Genomic DNA, 25,188 nt, shown 5'->3' on the forward strand with positions numbered 1-25,188 from the left:
TTATTTAGCTAATTTCATATCATGTCCAAGATTCGAAGCCAAATTTGAGTGGGTCAGCGCAATGCTGGGCTGTGTTTGCTCACAGACGTGGGAGTTCCAAAGAGTTCCTTCAAAGCAACTTTTAAATAATTTCATGTCGGGCAGATCTCCCACACAAGGACCTCTGTCTCCTCTAAAGTAAACTGCTCTGTTCACAACAGGAAATTTGTCATTTGCTCGATTGTAGTACAATTACTGACCTCCTTGTGAACGTTAATAAGGTTTGGTCCAATCATTGTGATTGGCTGATAAAGAATGACTCCATTGCCACATCGATTAATTACTTAACTTATTTATGCTTGATTGGGCGAAGGCGGATCACAGTGCTTGTTGTCCAATGAAATTAGGACCCTGTGTGTGTGTGTGCGTGTTAGTGCGTGTGTGTGTGTATGTGCACACACATTTATGTCTGTAAGGTCACAGCAGTAGTGTTTTCTGCATTGAGTTGGCGTGTCAGGAGAGAGCAGAGCACTTTTTGCCATCCTTGGGGAGCACGCCATGGCAGCAGGCGAGTGGGGTTTGGTCCTCACTCCTGTGTGACTACCCACCCACCCACCCCCACACACAGACACACACACACACACACACACACATACTCACTCACTCCCACACACACACACACACACACACACACACACACACCTACCCTCCAGGGTCATGGTGCTGCTGTGTTTCTGGAGGAGCAATGAGATGCAGCCTTCACCACACACTCACAAACCCACACATTATGTGTGCACACACACTACACACACGCCTCCTCTCTCTCGCTCTCTCTCTCTCTCGGTCTCTGTCTGTGCTAAGCTGGCAGGCTTCATTTACTCCCTTCAGTGCATCCATTCAGCCGTCGCCCTCCAAAGGCACAGAGCTGGGAGAACGCCATTCTGTCAGGGCCATAACAGGAGTCAAATGGTGGAAAAAAAGATGTCTAATGCCCTCTAATGCCTAAGTGTGGCATGCAAGATGCAGGCATTTAGACGCACACACACACACACACACACACACACCACTAGTCCTGAATTAGACCTGTGATCCAGAGGGGGTGGTCATTTGGTTGGCTGGGGTCAAGAACACTGAGGCAGAAGATCTGTCATAGGAGGGGGTGGGTTGACAGCTCTGTCGATACATGCAGTTCACACCCATTTCAACTGTCCAGATGCGTAGTATTTCACTGGAGGATTGAGATGGGGCTGTCAGGCATACCCCACCGCACCCTGGAATGATCTGATGCTGATATGGTGATGTGGTGCTAACTTCCTTTAGCATTCCTTTAGCAGAGTACGAGTGTCCTGATCTTCTTAGCTTCCTCCATGTTTCTCATATTGCGAGAAGAAGAGCAATAAAAGGCGAACTCAGAGAACTGTGCATTTAGGTCGAAAAATTCTGGATAGAAATGTTTTTGTTTTAGTGAAAGCTCAGTCTCCAGTAGAAAATGGACTAAAGGGAATAAATGATTTGTCGCTCAAAGGGTAGAGGTTGGTAAAGAAGCACACTTACTGAAGCACAATGCACCGTGCTTCATTGAGCACACGGCTGTCCTGATATAAGTCATTAATGAACCGCCTTATGTGATGGAATGGCTGACGTAGATGTTTGCTTTCCAGAGAGAGCGTGTCAGCATTTTTTCCAGTGGCCTATTACTATCACCAGGTCACGCTCCTTTGACCAGAGAACCCATCAGTATGGACTGCCTTCCAGGTCCTGCGAAAACCATTTCTCACTCACGCTGCTATGTGCTCTGAAAATGCTCAACCATGAGAGTATGCTTTGCAGTGCCAGTGTGCTCTAAGCATCAGAGAACGGATTTTATACATAATCAGACTGCATTAGAGTGCTGTACTGCATATCAACCATCTGCTGTCATCTGTCTAGTCTGATGCCAGTTATTTTTCCACTTCAACTGCCTTGAAAAGGGAAAGAAGCACGAGACTCCAGGTCTTAAGTTCCCATGAATTTCTCTCTCTGACAAACCTGGGATGGTGACAACCCTTAATTGCTTCTGCTGTTCAGCCTGAGCGGACTCTGCCGTCGCACAGCTCTACGCTGTGCTGTAATCCCTCCTATAATCTAATGGGTGAGGTTAAGCCATATGTTCAGGACCATGTACACATTAGGGAAATAAAGCACAATATGATGAAAAGCTATGCAATCCCAGCAGTGCTGTGATTAAATGTCTCTGCCAAGAGAGCGCCACCTTGTGGATCTATGAATGTTATTTATCTTTATCGGTGAAGGGACTTATTTTTGTCAAATCTGTCTACTACTGTTACTCCTCAAAACGAATCAAATGACTACTGTTAATGAGTTGTGTGTTTATTGTGTTTGGGTTTTATTTTTCTGTTTATATTTTTAGTTTATTTTTGTTTTAATAGGATGTCAAAGAGGTGTTCTGAACAAAGTGATTCATGTTTGGTGAATGGCCAGCATTTCTGATTGCTAGCCTGAGGCTTTAGTACTGTTGATTTATTGTCACATACAGTATCATTATGCTGGTGCCCAAGAGATACATACTATATTTTTTCATTTATCAATGACATTTTTTTATTTTCGAATTCTGATATGAGGAAAAATAAAGTTAAAACATAAGTTCAAAATGGCATTGTCTGGTACACAGTGTTTAAAGCCCCACCATCAAATGACAACGTATTAAGGTGCTTTTACATTGCCTTTAATTATAGTGTAGAACTTAGAAATAATAGTAGCAAAATATCACAGCCACTTCTACTACTAGATCTACAACTACCACCACTAAGGATAATAACCACACTTATAAATAAAAGCAGTTTTACATAAAATGTTTTAGGTCCGCAATCAATAACTTGAAACAACGTTCACATGGTTTGTATGTTAATTCTTTTTCTTGTTTGATTAAACATCTGTAGCAGTCAGTCAGTGGCAGGAGCTGGATGGGCAGAGGAGGGCAGTATTGCTGTGTTTTTGTTTGTGGTGGGGACAGAGAGGAGACACACTCAGTGGACACACGCCTTATCCTCTTAACACATGTGACTGTGAAGAACACATAACGTTAATGTTCTCTAATCATGGCTCTCTTAATGCATGCCCGTATATCAAACATGTCCATTTAGGTCAATAATCAGTCATTCTTATTTTATATTCAAGAGGTCTAAAGTGTTTATTTAGTTAAGTTAATATAAACTAGATGAATAGAATACTTTATTGATCCCCGATGGGAGATTGCAGTGTTGCAGCAGCAATTCACATAAATCACAAAACTACATAAACAAATAAATACAAACTACTATACTACTACAATAAATTAAATAATAGTAGACTGTAACATATACGTAGGTCTAACAGTGCAATGTAAATGTAGAATGGGCATTGTGTATCGTCACTCAGATGATAATTCTTCTTTTCCTGGCACAGAGGGATGTCATCGTTGTTGTTGTGGTGGGCAGGAATGACTTCCTTCATTTTAACAGCGGTGCTAAAGGGTCCTCAGACTAAAAACACTCTGCTGTCTGACCACTAAGATCTGTGAGGAATGTGAAGTATGCAGTTTGTGCAACACCTTTCTCTTTACAACCAACTAGCTCCAGAGCAGACTAACCCCAGTACAGAGCAGTCTAACCCCAGGAGAGAGCCAGCCTTCTTTATCAGCCTGCTCACTTTCTTAAAGTCACTGGCTCTGATGCTGCTGCCAAGACATCTTGCTGCATACAAGAAGTAGAGAGTTAGCCTAACTAAGATACTGATTAATAAGCATTTTTTTTAGTTTTCATTGCTTTAAGCAGTCCATGTATGACCAACATAAATAATTTCTGACCATACATTTTATGTAAACTAATTTGAAGACCCATTCAGTATGGCATGGATTCATCCTTGCCCGGATTCGAAATACTTCGGAGAATTCTGCTGTACCTACTGTCCCAGAGTTAACTGAGCAAAACAGGGCAATTCCAAGACAAATCTGACATTTATACAAAATGTATTACAATTCCAGTACAATACATTAATACTGTTGAGCAAAGAGAGAGATTAACTTTGTTTTGATGTAGAAAGAATAGGTTGTGAGTACTATGTTGTGAAATGATCCGAGGAAATTAAGTTTATTTCAATTATTGAAAGAACAACGTGTAACTCCATAAATGTGGATGGCTAAACATGTGGGTGGTTGCTGTTATATCAGAATATATCAGAGGACTTTAACATTAGGCTAAGGAAAATACCTTTTAAATTTTAAAAGATCGGGGTTCCGTAAAATCTCCTCACGTGACAATCATATTTAGCTGTGTGTGTGTGTGTGTGTGTGTGTGTGTGTGTGTGTGTGTGTGTGTGTGTGTGTGTGTGTGTGTGTGTGTGCGCGCTCGCGTGTGTCCGTGTGAGATAGAGCTCATAATATTTAGGAGAAGTATTAATCAAAGAAACATATTTTGTTTTTGCATAACAAGATTTACAATTTTGTTTAGCAAAGTTTTCTTCTCCGGTGTTGTCTACATAATTGCTTGCTGATATAAGCAAACAGTTAAGGATAACGGTGTTGAGTCATACATTCTAATCTCTTCCTGAGGTGTTAAAACAGGCCTGAAGGCGATCACCACAGGACTCGAAAGGCAGAGGAGTACAGAACATACAAGGATTCACAGAGCATTCACGCAGACAGGAAGGTCCACAAAAGCCATCAAAATGTCGGTGACTGGTGCACGGCCGTTCTTAAAACCAATACTCGAGTCCCCCGGGCGACAGCGCCGGCACACATTGCCAGCTAGCGAATTCCGACCGCTTAATCCACAGGACGCTATCAGTGTGTTTGAGATTGAGAGAGAAGGTAAGACCTCTAGTACATCAATGTAGCCTACTATATGAATACTGACTTTATTTTACCTCTGGTCAGTTATCAAGTATGAAATAGATTCCTGATATTGGACTAGAGGCTACATTTTTAATGTGTTAATGGGTGAGGTAACATTTGGTGCGCATGCCAACTTTGGCCGCAATTTTGCCTCAGGACTCCACAGTGGAGTTTTCGCTTGATTGTGTTTCGCCTACAAGTGGCCTAACTGATTTTGAGAAGGCATATCTGATTCCTCAAACCCCCCATTTCAAAATCAACAATAATGTGACTTCTCTCTTTCAGCATTTATCTCTGTGTCAGGAGAGTGTCCACTGCACCTAGACGAAGTCCGTCACTTTCTCACTCTGTGTCCCGAGCTGTCTCTTGGGTGGTTTGAACAAGGCAGGCTCGTCGCCTTTATCATCGGTTCTCTTTGGGACGAAGATCGGTTGAGCGAAGTATGTTGTGACCTCTGTTTAAATGTTTTAAAGAAAATGGTTTAACGTCTTGTTACACAAGCTCTGGCTCTAAACATGGTCTTGCCCGGCAATAACAATCAACAATGGCCAAAAAGTTGGCTCTGGGTGTTTGTTTTGTCTAGCTTCTGATTCTTTCTTGTCCTTTGGAAATAGGGCGCACTGACTCTTCACAAGCCAGATGGCCACACGGTCCATATTCATGTCCTGGCCGTCCATCGCACATTCCGTCAGCAGGGCAAAGGACCGATCCTGATGTGGCGCTATCAGCAGTACTTGCGCTGTTTGCCGTACGTGCGACTCGCCGTGCTCATGTGTGAGGAGGACCTGGTCCCATTCTACAAGAAGTCTGGTTTCAAAGTGATGGGCCCCTGTTCTATCACAGTTGCGCACCTGACCTTCACAGAGATGCAATTTGCCATTGCGGGCCATGCTTTAATGCGGCGTAATAGCCAGTTCTAACTGCTTCACTGGGGGAAGTAGGGGGCTTATGAAGATGATGGAAAACATTTTCTATTCTGTCCACAGTTGAAGTACTTTGCAACACTTACTGGTATGGACTTGTAAATCAATTAATTTGATACCATGTCTCTTCAACCTGTGCTTTCAATTTGAAACTTTTGGAGGAGAGATGAGATGCTGTGAATATAGCTTGTGCTCTTTCTATATGTTTAAGGTGTATATTCTTATTAAATTGGCCTTGCCAATAAATCTAGCATGTTTAAGATCCATGTACACACGCTTACACACTTACTCAAACATTACATTTGAGTTTTTTGGTACATTGCCATTGGTTTTGCTTTGTATGTATTGCTATGATGGACTGAATCACGCACATCAGGCCAGTCTCTTTAGAGTGACTCTATGACAAGGTGAAAGCTAACACTATATTTAGTCTTCACACTCAAGTAGCATTTCATCTGAAGTTTAGGTTTACATTCATCAATTGTAGAGAGTGATTTGAATGGTGCTCAGTTGAATTTGAGTGCTGGTATGAGATTACTGTGAGAAAAAAGTTTGCTAGTAATAAGCCCTGTGCATTTCTACTTCATAAAGCCATTGTTGACGTCATTCGTCTCATTCGTCACTGGTCATTCGTCACTGGACACTGGACTAGCAGATCAACTGAAGTTATTTTATCTCTATTAGAAGGGATTAGCTATAGTAAATGGCTGGGGATTTGCAGGTGGATCTTTGTGTTGGTCTGAAGCATATTCAGTTGACAGGTTTATCCTTCCATTTACTGTATTTATTTTCAGAATAACAGTAGATGTGTATATCATGGGCATTTTAGTGGGAGAGTAAACAAGAGGGTTTTCTTTTTTACTACCCCTATGTAAATTCATCTGAAATGTACATGTGAAATGTGAACAGTATAACCAAAACTTATATATCTCAGCTGTTTATAAACATACGCATTTTTAATGTCACATGTGTTTGATACACTGACTTTTGTAAACTCATTTTGTAAAAAGTAATAAACCTGAAAGTTTTTCCATGTTAGATTTTTTGCATGGGAGTTATTAACTCTTAATGTTAACATAAAAAAAACAACATTAGTGACATGATGAAGAAATATCTCCGAGCACTTCAAATGGGGATCCACTTATTTGTTTTTCTTCCACAAACCAAGGATATAGATTCAATAATCTACAGCATTTTAAACAAACATCATCACCTGTCCAGGTTTCAGTTCAGAGAATGTCCAAAGGGCACCACTAGCCACTGGCTGAGTGAAAGTGTCCTCTGCTTGGCCTTAATCTGCCCATTGTCATCACTCGTCCAGGTGAAATCACTTCAGCCAGTAGTTCCCATGGTGTCTTTTTGTCACCTCACAGTCACCTTTTTCGACCCTAATCCCTGTCCAACTGCTAGGGCAACCGTGCACACACACAGTTTAACAAGGAAACATTTAGCAATGCGGACTTCATCTTTACTCTAGCACTAGCCAGTTATCACGAGATTACAATGTGCAAGGCTACCCTGTTCTGAATGCCCAATGGATCTCTCCCATGGACCAAAGTCACTGTGTCACCGTATGCTACAATAGGACCAAGAGGACAGCACACAGGAAGAGCTGCCTTGCCTGGGATATGTCAAATCAATGGTGCATCACTGCATCACTTAGCCAGAGTAAGATGAGACAGAAACGAACGGTCATTAGCTAATGGCATATCCATCTGACTCTTTGACCCAGTGGCAGAGGTTGAAGAAGTTCATTCAGGCACAAGGTGGTCAACACAAATGCAGCATGGGCTGACGGGTAGTGTCCATACAATGGAGATTATAAACAAATAATGATAAATAATGTCCGAAACACATGTGGGTTATAAAAATGTCAGGTTGAAAAAACACTGACAAGTGAATCTATGTGGTTTCAAGGAGTTTCTCCCGTAAATGCCGTTGGAGTTATGAATAATAACTCTCAGGTCCCATTAAGGTGAGATGTCTTCAGGGTCACAAACAACACCACGTTACACCCACTTAATGACGCAGGAGGGGGCTATTTACCCTTCAGACAGGGTCAGCCCTTTGTAATCCTTCAATGTCCTTTCCTGTAAACCAGCTAAGCTGTTCATGGGACAGCCCTGCAAAATGGACACACACACACACACACACACATATTTCCCTTTCTTGGCCATCCACTTCCTGAGGGAATGCCTTTGCAAACAGGAAACACTAACATCTCCCATCTGAGGGGTTTTTGGTGTAGCAGAGCTGAAGTTTTTGTGACCGAGTCTTATTTTAGGTCTCTGAGCAACGGGAGGGAGTCCCACATACTTCTCTGGGCGGTGTGTCATTTGGGATTATACCTTCCCAGTCCGTCTAAAGGCTCAACGTTATAAAACCAAAGGTAAAAATGGGTTGGTGAGAGGCTGATATAGATGGAGTACAGAATGTTAGCCACGCTGTTGTGTCTGACATGGTATGTTTTGGAGTGACAGTGAATTCTGTCGCTGCTGGCAGTTATTGTGATGTTTTATACACCCTAAATGAGTGGACAAAGGCACACACCTTCTGCCACACCTTCCTGAAAGATTAAATGAGGCTTTCATTCTGTAGACATCATTCCATGAGATATTAGGAGTATAGCAGCCACATAATTCAGGTATAAAGCATGATGCAATAAACCCAGTGAAAAGAAAAGAGCTATGTGGTGTTTTGTCTGCAAGGGACAATGATCATGTGCATCTGCTAATTATGAGTTTGTGGTGGATGATCATTACAATGGACAATGAATAACAATGATAATGTGCATCTGCTAACTATGAGTTTGCGGTGGATGATCATTGACACATCCAAACTAAAACTTGTATTGTCATCAGCCGGTGCTATGTTCAAAGTGGCTGCCCCCAAACTCACTTCTTCAAATTTGAAACTTATTCAACTGAGTGATAAAAACACATTTAAAAAATGATGACAGTCACATAAACAATGTAAATTTTTATAGTTTTGTAAAACTACTACTAATCATTTCTCATTTATCTGCTCTTGACTAAAACTTGAATCTAATGTAAACTGGCCTGCAATCATTCACCCGAGATTTTGATCTTTTAGAACACAGTGTACGTAGGTGACCAACTCAATACCATCACAATAATAATGTACGCATTGTTGGTCTGACATAAGATTCCATGACATTGCCATGACTTGGTTGGGAATGAAACTAAACAAAGACAGAAAATCTGTTGACCACGCGACTACCTGTCATCAAACAGGAGGAGAGAGGCACAAAGGCTAGACAGACACATTTTACTCTCATGAATCAAAGTCTATTTGTAAACATAGTCAGCTGGTTCAAAGAGAGACTACTAGTCCTACTCAGCATTGGATTTCCATGTCTATCCGTTGTAAAGAATATACAAAACCAAAAATGGAGCCAAATCAGGAGGCTGAATAATCTCCCTGTCATTTGTATCAACCAAAACAAAAAATTCTCTCCAAAAACGTGATCTGTGCTTCCACATAGGGGCATGACATCACCTGTGTCCGAAGACCAACAGGTGTTTTATTGTCCCTTATCATCTCTTGTATATTACAGCAATCGCAAGAGAAATCAAAGCCTCTCCGTGTGAGTAAACTAGGCTCACTTCAATGGTGTCCAACTGCCACCTAGTGATCTTAACATGCAAGTACATTTACACCAGTTTAGTCCTGGCAGCAAACGTATCTGCAGTTTTGACCAATAACAATATTACCAGCAACCATGTTTCTGTGATTTTCTACCACTGACTAGAGATGATCTACAGTATAATTTTGCACAATCTGTCACTAGACACCAATGTACAATGTACAGCCTCTAAGCAGGCCTCAGGCCTTACAAGAGAAAAGTCATACAGATACCCCTGCCCGTGGCATCTCTGCTACACTTAATCATTCAAACATAAACCAAAAAAAATTCAGGACAGGCGCTAGGAACAGGACCCCCCCTGTCTCATGCAGTCTGCTACATAAGTAACAACTTATACTCTTACACAACCAATCAGAATATGCAAATATATGGTCGAAATGTACTACATAAGTCTGTCACTATAAATAACACTAAAACAGAAAAATGCATGGATGGTACTGTATATGGTAGAGATAGAGCTGGTCATGAGAGGAGAACATTTGCAACTTTGCAAAGAGGAAATAAGTTATCTTGAATCAACAATATTATTTATATATATATATATATATATATATATATATATATATATATATATATATACAGGCTTGGTATAACAAATAAAGAAACTACTTATTTTTCCAGATTTTTACTGCACATGTTTCTTATCTCAGAGTATTTCAGCTCCAGCTCCAGTCACGGATGTGGAATCCAGCGCTCTATTTCCTGCTGCAAAAGAGACAAACTAAGATGGCAATAAGTTCTGCGTTGTCATCAAACAGAATTACATTTTTAAATAGGTTACCGAGCTGTTGGGATTATTTCCTTTTTGATTTTCAATGATGTCATTCCAATTCTAGTAGAGCTGTCATCAGAGTCTGAGGTTGTTATGGGTCTGAACACCCGCCCTAATGAACAGCACAAACACACACACCAAGGAGGACTTTGGAAGGAACCGTTTCCCTCATGTTCTTATTAGAAGAATGCAGATTACTTCCTTGAATTTTGAAACACAACCACTACTTACCAGGTTTTTTTGGAGCTTTCCCCTTGGATATGGTTATCTTCTTAAGTGAATGCTGTAGTTGTGAAATATCAGCTCTGTGATGAACCAGATGTATCTCACATTATACAAATGCCAGCCTCGCTTTCAACATGAAGCAATAACATAAACCCATAGGGAAACTTCTGTATTTTTAACCTGGGCCCTACTTTAACGCAGTGTACCCATTTTCGGTTTCCCCGTTATAGCATTCTAACCAATTCTACATCGATTTCAATCCTTAATTGGCCTTAGTAAAAGTTTGGACCCAGAAAGATGTAAAAAGAGGGTCTAGGTTGAAAAGTCCTGAAGTTCCCCTTAAAGTATATTATAAATATTTCAAGTTGTGAAACAGTACATTGCCTCATAGGCTAAATTATACCCCTCCTGCGATCTGCGCTGTGTGTTATCTTTCTCCAGACAGCAGTCAATCATTCTCTCCAAGCACTGCAAATGCCACCCAAGAAACTATTACTTCAAAGTGGTGCCCTTACACGGAGTATATAAAAAAAACACACACATACTGACAGATACATATCTTGAGTGCATCATTCCACAGAGTCAGACTCTCAGGTTTTACTTCATCGTTTGGGTACGCTGTAGCTACTGTGGTTCAAGGTCACATAAAGCTTGGACTCAAAGGCATGGGATTCAGAATGCCATCCGCCACCAGCAGTGATAACCAGTACCTCTTACCCTATCTTTGGAAAATGTCTCAGTCAGTCTCCGTTGCACGTCTTCCCTTTGGTGATCTACACAGAGATGATACCAGTTAAGATCCAAACCCTCACAAACACCTTAATCAAGATCTCAGCTAAGGAGTTAGGGTTATAGTTTAAATCAGGGCATTATTACTAGAAAGGCAATGCTGACTGAATGATTGACGCTCAGAAAGCTCAGGTATAAAAGCAAACAGGCAATCACTGTCTAAAAGGTAAATTAATGATAACGACGCTTCTTGCATCTGTGTTACATGGTCGCTACAGTATACATGAGATTAAAGCTCTGCTTGATGTGAATAAGCCAACTTGCTGAGCTGGTACTGGATGTTGTGCATCTCCTCTCTCAACTGTCCTATCTGCTCCCAGAGAATCCTCCTACTGCATGCATGCCCAGAAGAAAGAGATGTGGACATGCAGTCAAAACTGGTTGTCCATTCACACATAATGAGGAAGACTATGATTCTGATGTTCACAGTCATGAAGTTACCAATATCAGATGATGATGATGATGATCATCATCATCAAGGTACTTACCTAAATTATAATTTATAAGCTAATCGATTTTTGATCAGTGAAACCACCTCTGCCCTTCACACAGCCTACCTGTGATAGAGCTCCTGGGAGAAGTGGCTAAGACCAGCCTGGCCCTGGAGGTTAACGGGGTGGGGAAATGAGCTTGAAGGCAAGTATAGAGCGGAAGGCCCAGGGGAAGGGGAGTGAAGAGGCACGCTACGCAGGTAGAGGAGCTCGGAGGACACCTCACAGCGAAGTGCTTCAAAACGCTCCTCCAGCCCCTGGCCAGCGAGATGTTTAGCAAGGTTGCACAACTCAGCTGTGGAAACATTGACATCGTAGAAAGATAGTTACAAAAACACGTGTGTGCATGTGAGTGAGTGAGTGAGAGAGAGAGAGAGAGAGAGAGGGAGAGAGAGAGAGAGAGAGAGAGAGACCTTGAATATGTGCGATTGCTGATGTATTTTGGTTGCTTTCAGCCACTTGAGCAGTGAGTGCCTTTCTCAATGAATCAATACTCTGCAAAAGAGAAAATAATGAAAAACAACAAACATGTAAAATAATTTTAAAAAAAAATACATATAATTATATCATAATTATATGTAAGAAATAGGCTAAATGTAAAAATACGCATATCAACAACTTTTAAAGCCTTGTTTGATCATGTAAGAGCATTTTTAAGAGATTACTTGGGTCTGCGTGTTGATTTGTGCCCTCAAAGCCTGTATTTCGTCAAGGATGGACCGTTGTGCCAGAGCCCCTTCAAAATAAAAATGTAGTTTGAACAAGTTTTCCTTTCAAAATAATAATGCTGAACACATTAGAGGCGTTTCTGCAGTTGTTCTCAACATGTTTTCATACCTTCAGCGGCTGGGTTTAGGGACATGGATCTGCTCTAAAATGTAAGAATAAAAAGGTTTGCGAAGAGTCCAATTTCTCACGTCTTTAAATTAACTGGGTAATAAGCAAAGCACGTTTGGCACTTTATGCTGTTACTTACCATACCATCTTCCTCATCCATGACGATGTCAACCAAGCGTTAAACAGATTACATGAGAGTGACCGGGCGTTACAACTCCCATGGAAGGTTGCAATGACAATCAATGTCATACAGTTAAGCGTTATGTCACAATGACAGGGAGGTTCTGATGAAAACGAGGTGTTCGAAGATATGATTGGCTTGAATGTTTCAAAAGGGAAATTGCGATTTGCGCCTGACTCTTTGTAGGCGTGGTTTAACAAGGAACGCATTTTCTTCTTTTGGTCTATCAACCAGACAGTATCCAAACCGTGAACCCAAGATCGAAGTCTGCCAAAGATCAGTAGGCCAACGTAAATTCAACCTCAATTCAAGTGAAACACGTAAGGTAGGCTAATCACTTAAAAACGGCTTATGCGGATTTCGTTATAACGATAGGCATAGGCTGCTGGCATTTACCAGGAGAAATTTGCCTCGAATGTAACGTTGTAACCTCGTTTAAATGTATGTACAGCAGCACCAATGTGCTAGTCTTCAGTTTTATGTAGCTAATAATTATTTTTGTTTGTCCATGATGATTACGGGGCATCAACAGCTTGCATGAATAGAATTAAGTGGTCTGTTTGAATTCGAAGAAGTTGGTTTGTGTACACTGGTTAACAACTTGCAACGTTGAGAAGTCGAAGCCCTAGTTTCAGTGGATAATATCTTATCAAGGTTACACAGTGGCATCTGAATTACGATAGCTGTGAGGGTGCTGCGTAGGTCTGGCATACTGGTCACTGGGCACATTTTGGCAGGGTTTGCATAACTTTCACTGAAATAATGGTTATTTCCTTATAGCCGGTTTGCCATGGCAACTGAAGGGGATCCTACAGACCTTATCAAAGTACTTCACCTGTTGGTGATCTCTTTCACCTGGGGGATGCAGATGTGGGTGTCCTTCATAGGTGGTAAGGATCCCATGATGTTTTAAGTTGTAGATGTAGCTGCTCTCTGTGAATGGTGTTTTCCTAATAATAAAGTGGTATATCTCTCTCCTTCTCTGTCTGTCTGATCCTCAGGATTTGTATTGGTGTCTCAGGTAACAAGGCACACTTTTGGTCTTGTGCAGAGCAAGTTGTTTCCTGTCTATTTCTACTCTCTTCTGGGAGGCAACCTTGTTAGCCTAGCTATATATGCAGTTTACCACCCAAGAGAGCTGCTGGACTGGCATGAAAGTGTGCAGGTAAGTAACCACTATGGGAAGTGATCATATCCCAGAATTCTAACCTCACTCTATTTAGGACAAGCCAATATGCTACAAGATGCTTTTTCCTAGTCTTTTTGTACAACAATTACTGAATAAATAATTCAGAATCTGGACCTCTTTAAGACACAAGTCCACAAATATATGCACCTCCTCCTCCACAGATGATGTTTTACTTTGTGGCTTTGATCATGGCGGGAATGAACGCACACTGGTTCGGCCCAGATGCTACAGTGGCCATGTTTGAGATGCAGGCCATCGAACAGGACCACGGTCTAGGGAATGAGATTGGCATGGGCACCAATAAAGACGGCTACACCAAGCTCCGTGAGCAGGACCCCAAGTACAAAGCACTCAGACAAACCTTCTTTCGCTTCCATGGCCTCTCAAACCTGTGCAACTTAGTGGGGTTCATCTGTACCACCACCAACCTGGTGTATCTGGCATTACACCTACAGACCATTTAAACACTTCTCCTCCTCCCATTTGAACAGTCCTCGAGATGTGAACTTCTGCGTGACATTCATGTCAATCTACAGTGAACAAACACACAGAGCAGTGTTTTTTTTCTATTGGCTCTTTTGGCTGCACTGCTGCGGGCTGTGCCGAGCCCAACTGAGTCTCTCATGAGCAGCGCTAAACCGTGCTGGGTTTTGCCTCCACTTCATCAAATATTTTTGTATGTCGATTTTGTATGTGTAAAATGCTGTACAGTTTTTTAAGCTGTATAAAACTGATGAAGTGAGGATGCAAGATACATTTTAATAGTATATGTTTTAACTTGGTAACATTATTAAACATTTACATTTGATTAATAATATAAATGTATATAAATACATACATACATACATACACACACACACACACACACATATATATATATATATATATATATATATATATATTATATATATATTACATACATACATACAAACACACACACACACTACCACTACTACTAAATCCTGTAATGACATGGATTCCTCATTGACTTTTTGAATTATTGTTTTTGTTTTGTTTTTTAGAATAAAATATATTTACAAATACGTATGCTCTGCGCTGTTTGTGTGGATGTTGATTTGTAAGATGCCGTTAATACAATGCTACATTGTTGTTTAGGCACTAGAGGGCACTCTATAAAATATCCTACATTATCGGGCTTCACTTAGTTGGCCAAGGTTACTGGCTCTGGTTTTTGGACCCTATAATACTTCTTTATTTTATGAGTTATATTTATCCCCAAAGCACATTAAAGGATGAGAGTGAAACTCCACAGATCTGTTATTTACTCAGCAACCATAATCAGTCCTGAAAGTAAATCAGATCCACTATGACTAAGGCCAGCTACTGTTTATTTCATTGGATTTTCACTGACCCTGTTCAACCGCTTCATGGAGGGGCTTTGGCTTCTTCACTCCCTTCTGCATCCTCTCACTGCAATATCAGTCGGCACAACCGGTGTATCACTTGCCTAAATGGCTGAGGTCTACAAATAAACACTGTATAGCTTTAACAGTACATCCTTCAGGCTGTAATTTCTCACAATTGATGTGTAAAAATGTATGTGTAAAACCAGTTTTAGAGATCTACTAGAGACCCATCAAACAACAGGATCAGCAATATATCTTTCCTATGACACGTTCTAGAGATCTACTAGAGACCCATCAAACAACAGGATCTGCAATATATCTGTCATATGACATGTTCTAGAGATCTACTAGAGACCCATCAAACAACAGGATCTGCAATATATCTGTCATATGACATGTTCTAGTGATCTATTAGAGACCCATCAAACAACAGGATGTGCAATATATCTGTCCTATGACATGTTCTAGAGATCTACTAGAGAGCCATCAAACAACAGGATGTGCAATATATCTGTCCTATGACATGTTCTAGTGATCTATTAGAGACCCATCAAACAACAGGATGTGCAATATATCTGTCCTATGACATGTTCACACTTCAGACCAAAGTGGAGAAGTGGGCCGTTTTATCATCACCAACTCCTTCAACATGCTCTTTCCCTTTCCTCTGTTACTGCTGCCAGAAGCTCAAAGCTGAAAAGTATGCTCTGGCTGATGACAATAAAACTTGTTCTCTTCAAAAAATAAAAACACGGTTTGAACCCTTTGGCTCTGAAAAAGACTCCGGATAGAAGGGAGGGAGCCTGCCCCTCAGGGGTATGTGTGCTGTAACTCCTTAAGTTGATGGCGGAGCCTTTCAGTGGAATACGTGGTGCCCAAATGGAGTATTTGGCCTGCAGAAGGCCTCTCTGAGAGCAGAGTTGGATGGTCTGACTGCACTCCTCCTCTCTTCAATAAGCCACAGTAGGAAGGCTAATGGGGAGCTGGCAGGAAACCCAGTGCAGATGGATGAAAGAGAGGAGGGGAGCAGGCTTAAGGCAAGGAGTTGAAGAGGGCGGGAGGAGAAACTTCAGTAGCAGGAGAGCTCCAAAGGATTAAGCATGTTTGAGATGACAGATCTAGGAGGTGTTTTACTTTTCAGGCACTTGAGTCTCCCCCCCTTCTCTGTACCTACAGTAAATGAGGTCGGCAATGAGGATGAGAGTGAAGGTCCAAAGAAGTGCACTTCTCTGATTTCTTGAAAGCCAGAATGTTTTGGAGGAATTCCCTTCTCTATGTGATCAATCAAAATGTTTGTATGACTGAGTGTGCTGCTGACCAAAGATAATTTAATTGGTTATTTTGTCCAAATGCATCCCTCACACCTAAAGACTGGAGAAGTAAGTGTACTTGATAGGACAGTTGGTGATGAGAATTTAATTGCCACATTTAAACTGCAGTATTTATGTTGATGTTGAGGTCAGTCAAGTGTTCGACAAGACAATGTTTTTTGTCATATTGTTGCTCCATCCAATACAACTGAATTGCCATAACCTTGTTATGGTGTTTTTCACCCATTGAAACAATGGTATATAAGCTCCAGAACTTTCTTCCTTTCAAAAACAGACTCAAGTGGGAAGACACTATGAGAAACTGGACCTGCATTCGTTGAGAGTATCTCACTATACACACTGCTTCCTCCAAAAATTCCTGTTTCTGGAAAACAATGAAGCACAGTACAGATAGATTGTTCCACGGAAGTGTCCATGGCTGTGTGACTGCAAGGAATTTTGAGTTACAGCTTTAGCTGACTTTGAGCTACAGTCATATACTGCTTGGTTGGCGGAAATATCTAATATTAAAAGAATAAGAATAATGAACAGTTCTTTTGAGCTTTAAAAAAAAACATATTAATATTATCCGAACCGGTAGCATACCTAAATGACAAGAAACAGAATAGAAAGAGGAACGGGTTTATTTAGCGTTTGTGTGTGCGTGCGTTTGTGTGTGCCCTCCCGCGCGCACCCATGCGTTGTTGAAACACCTTCCTAAAGAGGGCCAGCATTTACTGAGTCCCGGGCGACAAGGGAACTGCGACTCCGTTTTCCCTCAGACTGGTTACTCCTTGGTACACACACAAGATCCGGGAGCATTGATCAAGTCATCTGTTGTACGGCGCTGACAAAGCCAAGCGCAAGACCCAACATTAGTACAAAGTGATTTCTTGTCCCGGCAAGACTATCTTCACTTTTAAGGAAATAGACACTTAACCGAAGGGACCTGACACGATAAAAGAACGGTTGCATTGAAGGTTGGTGGCTTATTTCCGTGTTCCTGCACTTTTAAACCCGTAGCGTATTTATGTAAACCCGTAATCTTTGTTTACCATTGGTTGCTGGGCGTGTGTATGTCTAGGCTATATATTTTGTTTTTTGGATTCTAGCGATTTTCGTCGAAAGACCACAAATAATCGTCCATATGGTGCGTCTGAAGCTTTGAACAAGCGCTCAGGTGGAAATTGATGGATAATCAGTGGAAGTCACTTAGAGCAGTTTTATGGAAGTAAAGTTGCATAATTATAACAGCCTGTCAAGTGATGAGTCGTGCAGTGGGAAACTTCCTTGAGTTTTCATGTTCTATCAGTTACTTATATTTTTTGTGGTTGAACATACAGTTTTTTCTGATGTAGAGTTCTCTGAAGTGGTCGTTGACTGTCAGGATTAAAGATATATGCTTCCTTACAATACACCTACTATTTTATGTTGTCCATGGAATTGTTTTCCAGTTTATCCAAAAACATTACTGGACAGCCAATAGTCTTCCTTTTTAGGGATTGGTTTCACATCATCATCCACTTCTTTGATGACATTACAGGGCACAACAACTATCTAATCAATAGCAGGCTGGCTAACTAATGTCATTCCCAGAAATCATTAGATGGCTATAGCCTGTGGTTCCCTCAATTTAGTCAATGTCTGCAACCCAGAGCTGGGTGTCACAATGACATTGTGTGTGTGTCTATGTGTGTGTCCTACACAACACATCTGGCTTTCCTTTGGCTACATCAAAAGCTCATATTTTCACTCAGTGTATGTATTCTATTTACCTACCAGCTTAAGACCCCTGTTTGTTATTGGACCCATAACCCTCTTCAGGAGGATTCTCCAGCTAAGTTTGGAATAGTGAGAACGACAGGCAGAGCAGGTGGTGGGTATAGAGCTTCTCTCATCCGTAAATGCAGGGTGCCTAATGAAAACTGGACTCTGCAAGGATGGTTTATTGACTGAGTTTTATGTTTCTCTTTATGATTTTAATTTTCACAAGACATCTGTCGTATATGTGACCCAAGGGAGGAGTAAAATCAAATGGCATGGGTGTTTCACTGACCATCCATGCTTTTAACACACCAAGGTATTAAAAGCATTTCACTGATTATTTGGTCAAATTTAAATAATGTATTTTAACTCACCTTCATACAGAGCCATTCTATAATAGTTAGCTACAGCCTGCACACGTGTTGGACATGTGACTGGGATTTGCAGAAGGCTTACATTTTTCTGGTAAGACGGAAGAGAACAACATAATGTTCCAACTTTAGTTTAAACTGAGCCATTTTGCCATGTCTGTGGAGTAATATTAACCGCAGAACAGGAGGGCCTGGCTTTTGTGGTCCTGCCACTGATTTAATGTACTCCTGATGGTTATCTGTGGTCAGTCACTGAATAAAAGCTGATTTGCAGGGCCCCTGTTTTTCTGAAAGCTCAAAATTGCTGCTGATGTACCACACATTTACTTTGTAAGTTGGTGTATTTTTTGGGGGGGAAATGGTGTGTTGGCTTTGTCAAAAGAACTGCTCTGTTTAACCTTTGTGTACAAAACACAGATGTGATAGATATAGCACTGACATACCCGATCACACACGCACACACACACACGCACACACACACACACGCACACACACACACGCACACACGCACACACACACACGCACACACACACACACACACAAACTCTTCCATCTAAATTACAGGTGCAGGTCACATGATTTCAGAGATAGTAATTGAAACAAGGGCTTCTTCTCCCCTCGACAATAGCAGCAGCCTCCTTTTGTTGTGCTGTAATAGCCGTGGTTCTGGAGTTGAGTCGTGTTTGACGTGCAGGGCCAATGTTCTAATCTAATGGGTCTGGGGCCTTTGTTCCGGGTCGGTCTCCACGGCGACGCATCTCTTTAGAGGGAAGTGCTGCCGTGCGCCTGTGATTGATCAACTTGCATCAAGTAGGCAGGCTCTCTCTATCTCCCATGCTCTCTCTTTCCCTTTCTCTCTTGCTGTCTCATTTACTCTGTGCCACTCCCTCTATCTGGCTGTCTCTCCTTGTCTATCTGTAAGATCTTTAAAGGCCAGTCACATCAATAATTCAACCTTAAACCCTTTTCTCTTTAAACGGTTTTTATGAAATTCTTTTATCTACTTGTACTTCCTATTCAAAACTTACATGGCAAATTCATCACGTCAAGATGGGATTAAGTATAGTGTGAGAATGTTGGTTGTGAATTCCTTTCACTCTGTACTGAGTCCACAAAATGGCTTTTATTTCCTGCATAGTTAAAAAAAAAAAATACTCATAGTACAAGAGCTGGTCTGACCTGTGTCTTCACTTTTGTCTCAGTTGGTAAACAGTCTCTCTCCCATACCAGTATTGCATAACATTTGTCGTATATATAGTTGGTTAAAAAAAAATGTTGATCCTGAGAAGAACATCTTGTAGAAAATCTACTTTTCACTATCTTAAGTGAATACCCTAAGTAATAGAATGGATACTCTCAGTTGGTCATACCTGGTCTTTGACTTTATTTGTATTTTTGTACCCATTTCCAGTCCAGAGGAAGTATTTTAATATACTAAGGGCCGCATTGTAATTTGATTATGATGTGATTTCATTGGGATCCACTCTCTAATTGGAAATAGTGTAGGGTGTAGTAGTTAGTGTCTAGCGAACATTGCCTCACTAGACAGAAGCTAATAGTAACTCATTCTTCCATTAGATGGCATCAGTGAATGACTCCCGCGTGCAGCAGCCATCGCAGAAGGACGCGGCCGACCAGAACTTCGACTACATGTTTAAGCTGCTGATCATCGGCAACAGCAGTGTGGGCAAGACCAGCTTCCTGTTCCGCTACGCCGATGACTCGTTCACCCCGGCCTTCGTCAGTACTGTGGGCATTGACTTTAAGGTCAAGACTGTGTTCCGCAACAACAAGAGGATCAAGCTACAGATCTGGGTGAGTTTGTGTACATCCCCACGTGTGTGTTTGCAGAATGGATCCCTAACCTATCACACGCACACGCATACACCCACACCCACACACACACACACACACACACACACACACACACACACACACACACACACACACAAAGCAGCAGTGTAGATATTGACTTCTGATGCAAGGCTGTGTTCCTCAACAGCAACCATATCCAGCAACAGATTCTCCTGGAGTGAAATGAGGGAACCTGCTGGTCTGTTAAGCAGACCAAAGCTTATTATAAAAAGTCACTCCAGTCAAACTTCTTGAGAGGAGATAAAGTGCATGCATGCAGTCAAAACTGAGCAGAATGCTTGTTGAAACATTTTCATATAACCAATTTAACCCTTACATTCAATTCATAGGATAGTGAATTTAGTCCATATGTCAGTGCAAGGAGTAGATTGCATGAAGATCGACATTAATGTTCTCACCTTTATATTGATACGAGGAACACAGTTACCTCAGTCAGGGTTTTACAACTAGCTAACATTACCACTGTTGGTTTAGGCTTAAGCCCCACTCCCACACTCTCCTCGTACCGCAGATGTTGCAATGTTACTCGTTACTGATGTGAGGGAGGTGTAGACAGGCAGCCATTCAGTTGAGTTCACAACATGCACCATTTCACTGGGCACTGCCTTCGCTATGAATAATTAGGCAAGAGGCCACGTCATGGTGCAGCACAGTTCACAGGCAGAGAAAGAGGAAGTTGTCGTCCTCCCAGCTTCTGCAGGGATGTGAAGTGTCTGCCATCTGCAAGGCTGCAGAGTAACAGTGGATTTGCTACAATTAGCTCAACACATCATTGTACATTTGTTGGTAATGGGCCTCTACTGCCTCTGTCAGCAATGAGAAAAAATGGCCTTTATCCTGCTTAGTATCACGATCTAGGTGGCCTGGTGAAAATGAATTCTGCAGTGTAGAGCCGGTCCGTTTAAGTGTTTTACCAAAGCAAATGTAGGTGCCAACTTGTCCATATAATGTTTGCAAATTATGGATGAATAACGGAGGTCAGCATCCTTAGGTGTCAGGAACTTCATTGATTCTGTCTGTTGACACACCCAGCAAAAGCATACAATGAAAAATAGTAAAATAATGATGAAATATGTTTCCATATGGAATATTTGAGGATGTTGCAGTGGAAGACTAAGAGGACAGTGCAGTTGCATCAATAAATCATCTCCTGTGGTCTAGATCCCCCTTGGGGCATGGAACGCTAAGATCTAACCAGGAGTCAGAACTGAGTGAGCCAGCACATTTCAATTAATAATAAACTTTGTGTGTGTGTGTGTGTGTGTGTGTGTGTGTGTGTGTGTCTTGGAGGCAGGACTGTTACTGAGGCAGTAACTGGAAACTGCTCAGAGCTTTTAGCTTGCTTTGATTTGAAGTGCTAAACTTTCACATACCTATTAATCACAGGTGGATATATTTCTCTTTGTCTTTGAAGACTTTATCTATTCCTTTGTGTACAAAAATTGTAAATGCAGCTAAATATTGAAACAGAAATTATGTGTGAATATGTTCTCTATATACTGACTGACTGGAAAAGTACAGGAGGACGGTTATATGTAAAAGCATACAGACTTAATAGTGAATCAGCACATTGAGGCCTGCAAACCTGCAAAATCTCATTCAATTCCTACTGGACCACACTTGGTATATATGTTTTCCTAGTCATACACCACACCTCACTGTCTCCTCCTAGCTTGTACAGTTAGGGTTTTTCCTACCAATTAGTGAGATTTGCGTGCGAGCAACTGTGCGTTTGTGTGTTGAAAGCAAACAATGATTGAAAGTGTCACCTTTGGAAAAGCATGACACACCTGGTGTGTGGGGGTTTTGTGGGCTTCTCAGTTCTGTGTGGGTCATGAGCTTTCACAGTGGGGGTTGGGGGGGGGGGGGGGGGGGATTGATGCATTCATCGAGACGGTTACACACTTTCACCACCAAACCTAACTATGACACTCCATGACTACCATGCTAACTATGACACTCCTCTCTACTCAGATGGTAAATAGGCTTCTTCCTGTTTAATTAAAAAAACACTGTGTGATCTTTCAGTGCGCTCTCCCTCTGAATAGAGTCATTAAATAGGCCTTGATTAAAAACGCTGTCGGGTCATCTATGCCAATTCATACACACACACACACACACACACACACACACATTACTCACTCATGGCGCACATACAAATAGATACATACAGATACATACACATATACCTATGCCAGGGCCAGTTGGTCTACATCATCCTCTCTGAAGGAGCTGGCTCTGCGTCATGCCTAAATGTGGAGCGGCTCATCGTGACAACCATGGCCTCTCAAAGCACTAATGGAACATTCATTGGTTCTACTGACCCAGCTGTTACCTGGGTAACCCCCCTCTCCCCTCCTCATTCACTGATGTCAAGGCCCTTAATGCAAATGACCAGGTAACCAGGAGACATTTGTGAGCAAAGGGAGAGTTGCCTTGACAACGCTCCACTCACCTGCTTGATTTTTTTCTTTGATCAGTGATTGGTATTCATACTCTTACACCCTCAATTTACATTCTGTGGTGGGTTCCATAGGCCTGGTTCTGATTCCAATACTACCCTACAGTATTAGAATTGCGATTATTGATAAACTTCTGATCAGGTGTGACACAGAATACAGTGGCTGCTTTTTTGCTCTCAGACCAGTACCATCAGTGATGTTGATTGACGATAAGATTGAAGAACGCCACCTTTAGATTACAATAAATAGGCCACAATTGGTATATTGTGTTGATATTCATATGGAACATACTGCCCCCTTGTGGTTGTATTAAGTGTTGGCTGTTGTGACCACATTTCTCTTGCCACTTCTTATGCCTCATTGCTTCAGGTGCGGAACTTATGCTTTTTGGTGTATGTGTGACTGTATGCAGGATACAGCAGGACAAGAGAGGTATCGCACCATCACCACAGCTTACTACAGAGGAGCCATGGGCTTCCTGCTCATGTATGACATCACCAACCAGGAGTCCTTCAGTGCCGTGCAAGACTGGTGAGAAACACAGACACACATACATTTTACAGTACAAGTACAATCTGACATCCAACTGACTTTATAGTTGCCAATGAATTGGAAATGTTGTGGTTCTAAGAAGGTAAACTGTTCACAACAGAACCTGACAAAGACATACATCAATATATTGATTATCTTCCATGACACCAGTCATTGCATCCTTGCCCCAGTCTCTGTAAGGCACTAGACACTGGTGTTTGTGTTTGTTGCTTTGTTTGACTAAAGGAACTCTCCCACAGGGCCACCCAGATTAAGACGTACTCGTGGGATAACGCCCAGGTGATACTGGTGGGGAATAAGTGTGACCTGGAGGATGACCGCCTAATCCCCACAGAAGACAGCCAGCGACTGTCTGATGAGCTAGGTAAGCCATTATACCTGTACGCATTCTCTCGCTCTGTCACCCTTCATCTAAATCTGTCCTTCACACACACAGACACATACATACACCTACGGAACATGCACACACACACACACACACACACACACACACACACTCAACATACACATTCACAAGCACACATTAATTCACAAGTCCACCTAGTCATTGTTATTTGAAGTAACATTAATGCACTGGGATATGCCAGAACTACCGCAGTTTTCAGTATTCTTCATTGCTTTTCTCTGTGCCTGTCTGTCTGTATTTCTTTTTCTGTCTTTCTGTCTGTCGGTCTCTTCTCCCCTCTCTTTTTTCTCTCCAGGATTTCAGTTTTTTGAGGCCAGTGCCAAGGACAACATCAACGTGAAGCAGGTGTTTGAGCGCCTGGTGGATGTGATCTGTGAGAAGATGAATGAGAGCATGGAGGGCGAGAGGGTGCAGCCCAACAGCTACGCCGACTCAAGCCTGAAGGAGGCAGCCTCTGAGAGCCACGGAGCCTGTGCCTGCTGAACTGTGTGACAGACCCACCTCCATACACAGTCCAAACCCACCTCCATACACAGTCCAGACCCACCTCCATACACAGTCCAAACCCATCTCCATACACAGTCCAAACCCACCTCCATACACAGTCCAGACCCACCTCCATACACAGTCCAGACCCACCTCCATACACAGTCCAGACCCATCTCTATACACAGTCCAAACCCACCTCCATACACAGTCCAGACCCACCTCCATACACAGTCCAGACCCACCTCCATACACAGTCCAGACCCATCTCTATACACAGTCCAAACCCACCTCCATACACAGTCCAAACCCACCTCCATACACAGTCCAGACCCACCTCATACAGTCCAAACCCACCTCATACAGTCCAAACCCACCTCATACACAGTCCAAACCCACCTCATACAGTCCAAACCCATCTCCATACACAGTCCAAACCCACCTCATACAGTCCAAACCCACCTTTATACACAGTCCAAACCCACCTCCATACACAGTCCAAATTCTCTACCCAATTCCAGTTGTTTCTGAGTGAGGGGCTACAAACACAAACTGTACATGTACTCATACACTATTACAGACCTTCTTAAAAGGAAATGGACTCTCATGAATGCAAACATACCCACACACAACATGATTAACTGAGGTCTCTTGGTTGGGTCAAAATGAAGG

At 41.9% G+C, this 25,188-nt stretch overlaps 4 protein-coding genes across 4 annotated transcripts; 3 read left to right on the forward strand and 1 right to left on the reverse strand.

Annotated features, from left to right (window-relative positions):
- Window positions 1-4,683: 4,683 nt before the first annotated feature.
- LOC308379401 (serotonin N-acetyltransferase-like) lies at window positions 4,684-5,769 on the forward strand (the record flags this gene model as incomplete). Its single annotated transcript, XM_080856525.1, has 3 exons — window positions 4,684-4,825; window positions 5,135-5,289; window positions 5,464-5,769. 3 exons carry the CDS (start codon window positions 4,684-4,686, stop codon window positions 5,767-5,769), a joined length of 603 nt encoding a protein of 200 aa, XP_080712651.1.
- A 4,505-nt stretch (window positions 5,770-10,274) lies between these two features.
- LOC308379936 (uncharacterized protein) lies at window positions 10,275-12,795 on the reverse strand. The gene is made up of 8 exons (XM_080857209.1): window positions 12,693-12,795; window positions 12,554-12,587; window positions 12,382-12,452; window positions 12,130-12,211; window positions 11,783-12,011; window positions 11,154-11,209; window positions 10,443-10,516; window positions 10,275-10,323 (listed from the first exon to the last, which is right to left on the reverse strand). Exons 1-6 carry the CDS (start codon window positions 12,711-12,713, stop codon window positions 11,173-11,175), a joined length of 474 nt encoding a protein of 157 aa, XP_080713335.1. The 5' UTR covers window positions 12,714-12,795; the 3' UTR covers window positions 10,275-10,323; window positions 10,443-10,516; window positions 11,154-11,172.
- A 163-nt stretch (window positions 12,796-12,958) lies between these two features.
- tmem205 (transmembrane protein 205) lies at window positions 12,959-14,466 on the forward strand. Its single transcript, XM_080856775.1, has 4 exons — window positions 12,959-13,059; window positions 13,515-13,624; window positions 13,736-13,899; window positions 14,085-14,466. Exons 2-4 carry the CDS (start codon window positions 13,525-13,527, stop codon window positions 14,385-14,387), a joined length of 567 nt encoding a protein of 188 aa, XP_080712901.1. The 5' UTR covers window positions 12,959-13,059; window positions 13,515-13,524; the 3' UTR covers window positions 14,388-14,466.
- Window positions 14,467-17,442: 2,976 nt separating this feature from the next.
- On the forward strand, window positions 17,443-24,513 carry rab3db (RAB3D, member RAS oncogene family, b; the record flags this gene model as incomplete). Its single annotated transcript, XM_080855816.1, has 5 exons — window positions 17,443-17,580; window positions 20,314-20,550; window positions 23,485-23,603; window positions 23,864-23,988; window positions 24,326-24,513. Exons 2-5 carry the CDS (start codon window positions 20,314-20,316, stop codon window positions 24,511-24,513), a joined length of 669 nt encoding a protein of 222 aa, XP_080711942.1. The 5' UTR covers window positions 17,443-17,580.
- Between the last annotated feature and the right edge of the window lie 675 nt (window positions 24,514-25,188).

Source organism: Sprattus sprattus, assembly GCF_963457725.1.
Source record: "Sprattus sprattus genome assembly, chromosome: 18".
Lineage (NCBI taxonomy): Eukaryota > Metazoa > Chordata > Actinopteri > Clupeiformes > Clupeidae > Sprattus > Sprattus sprattus.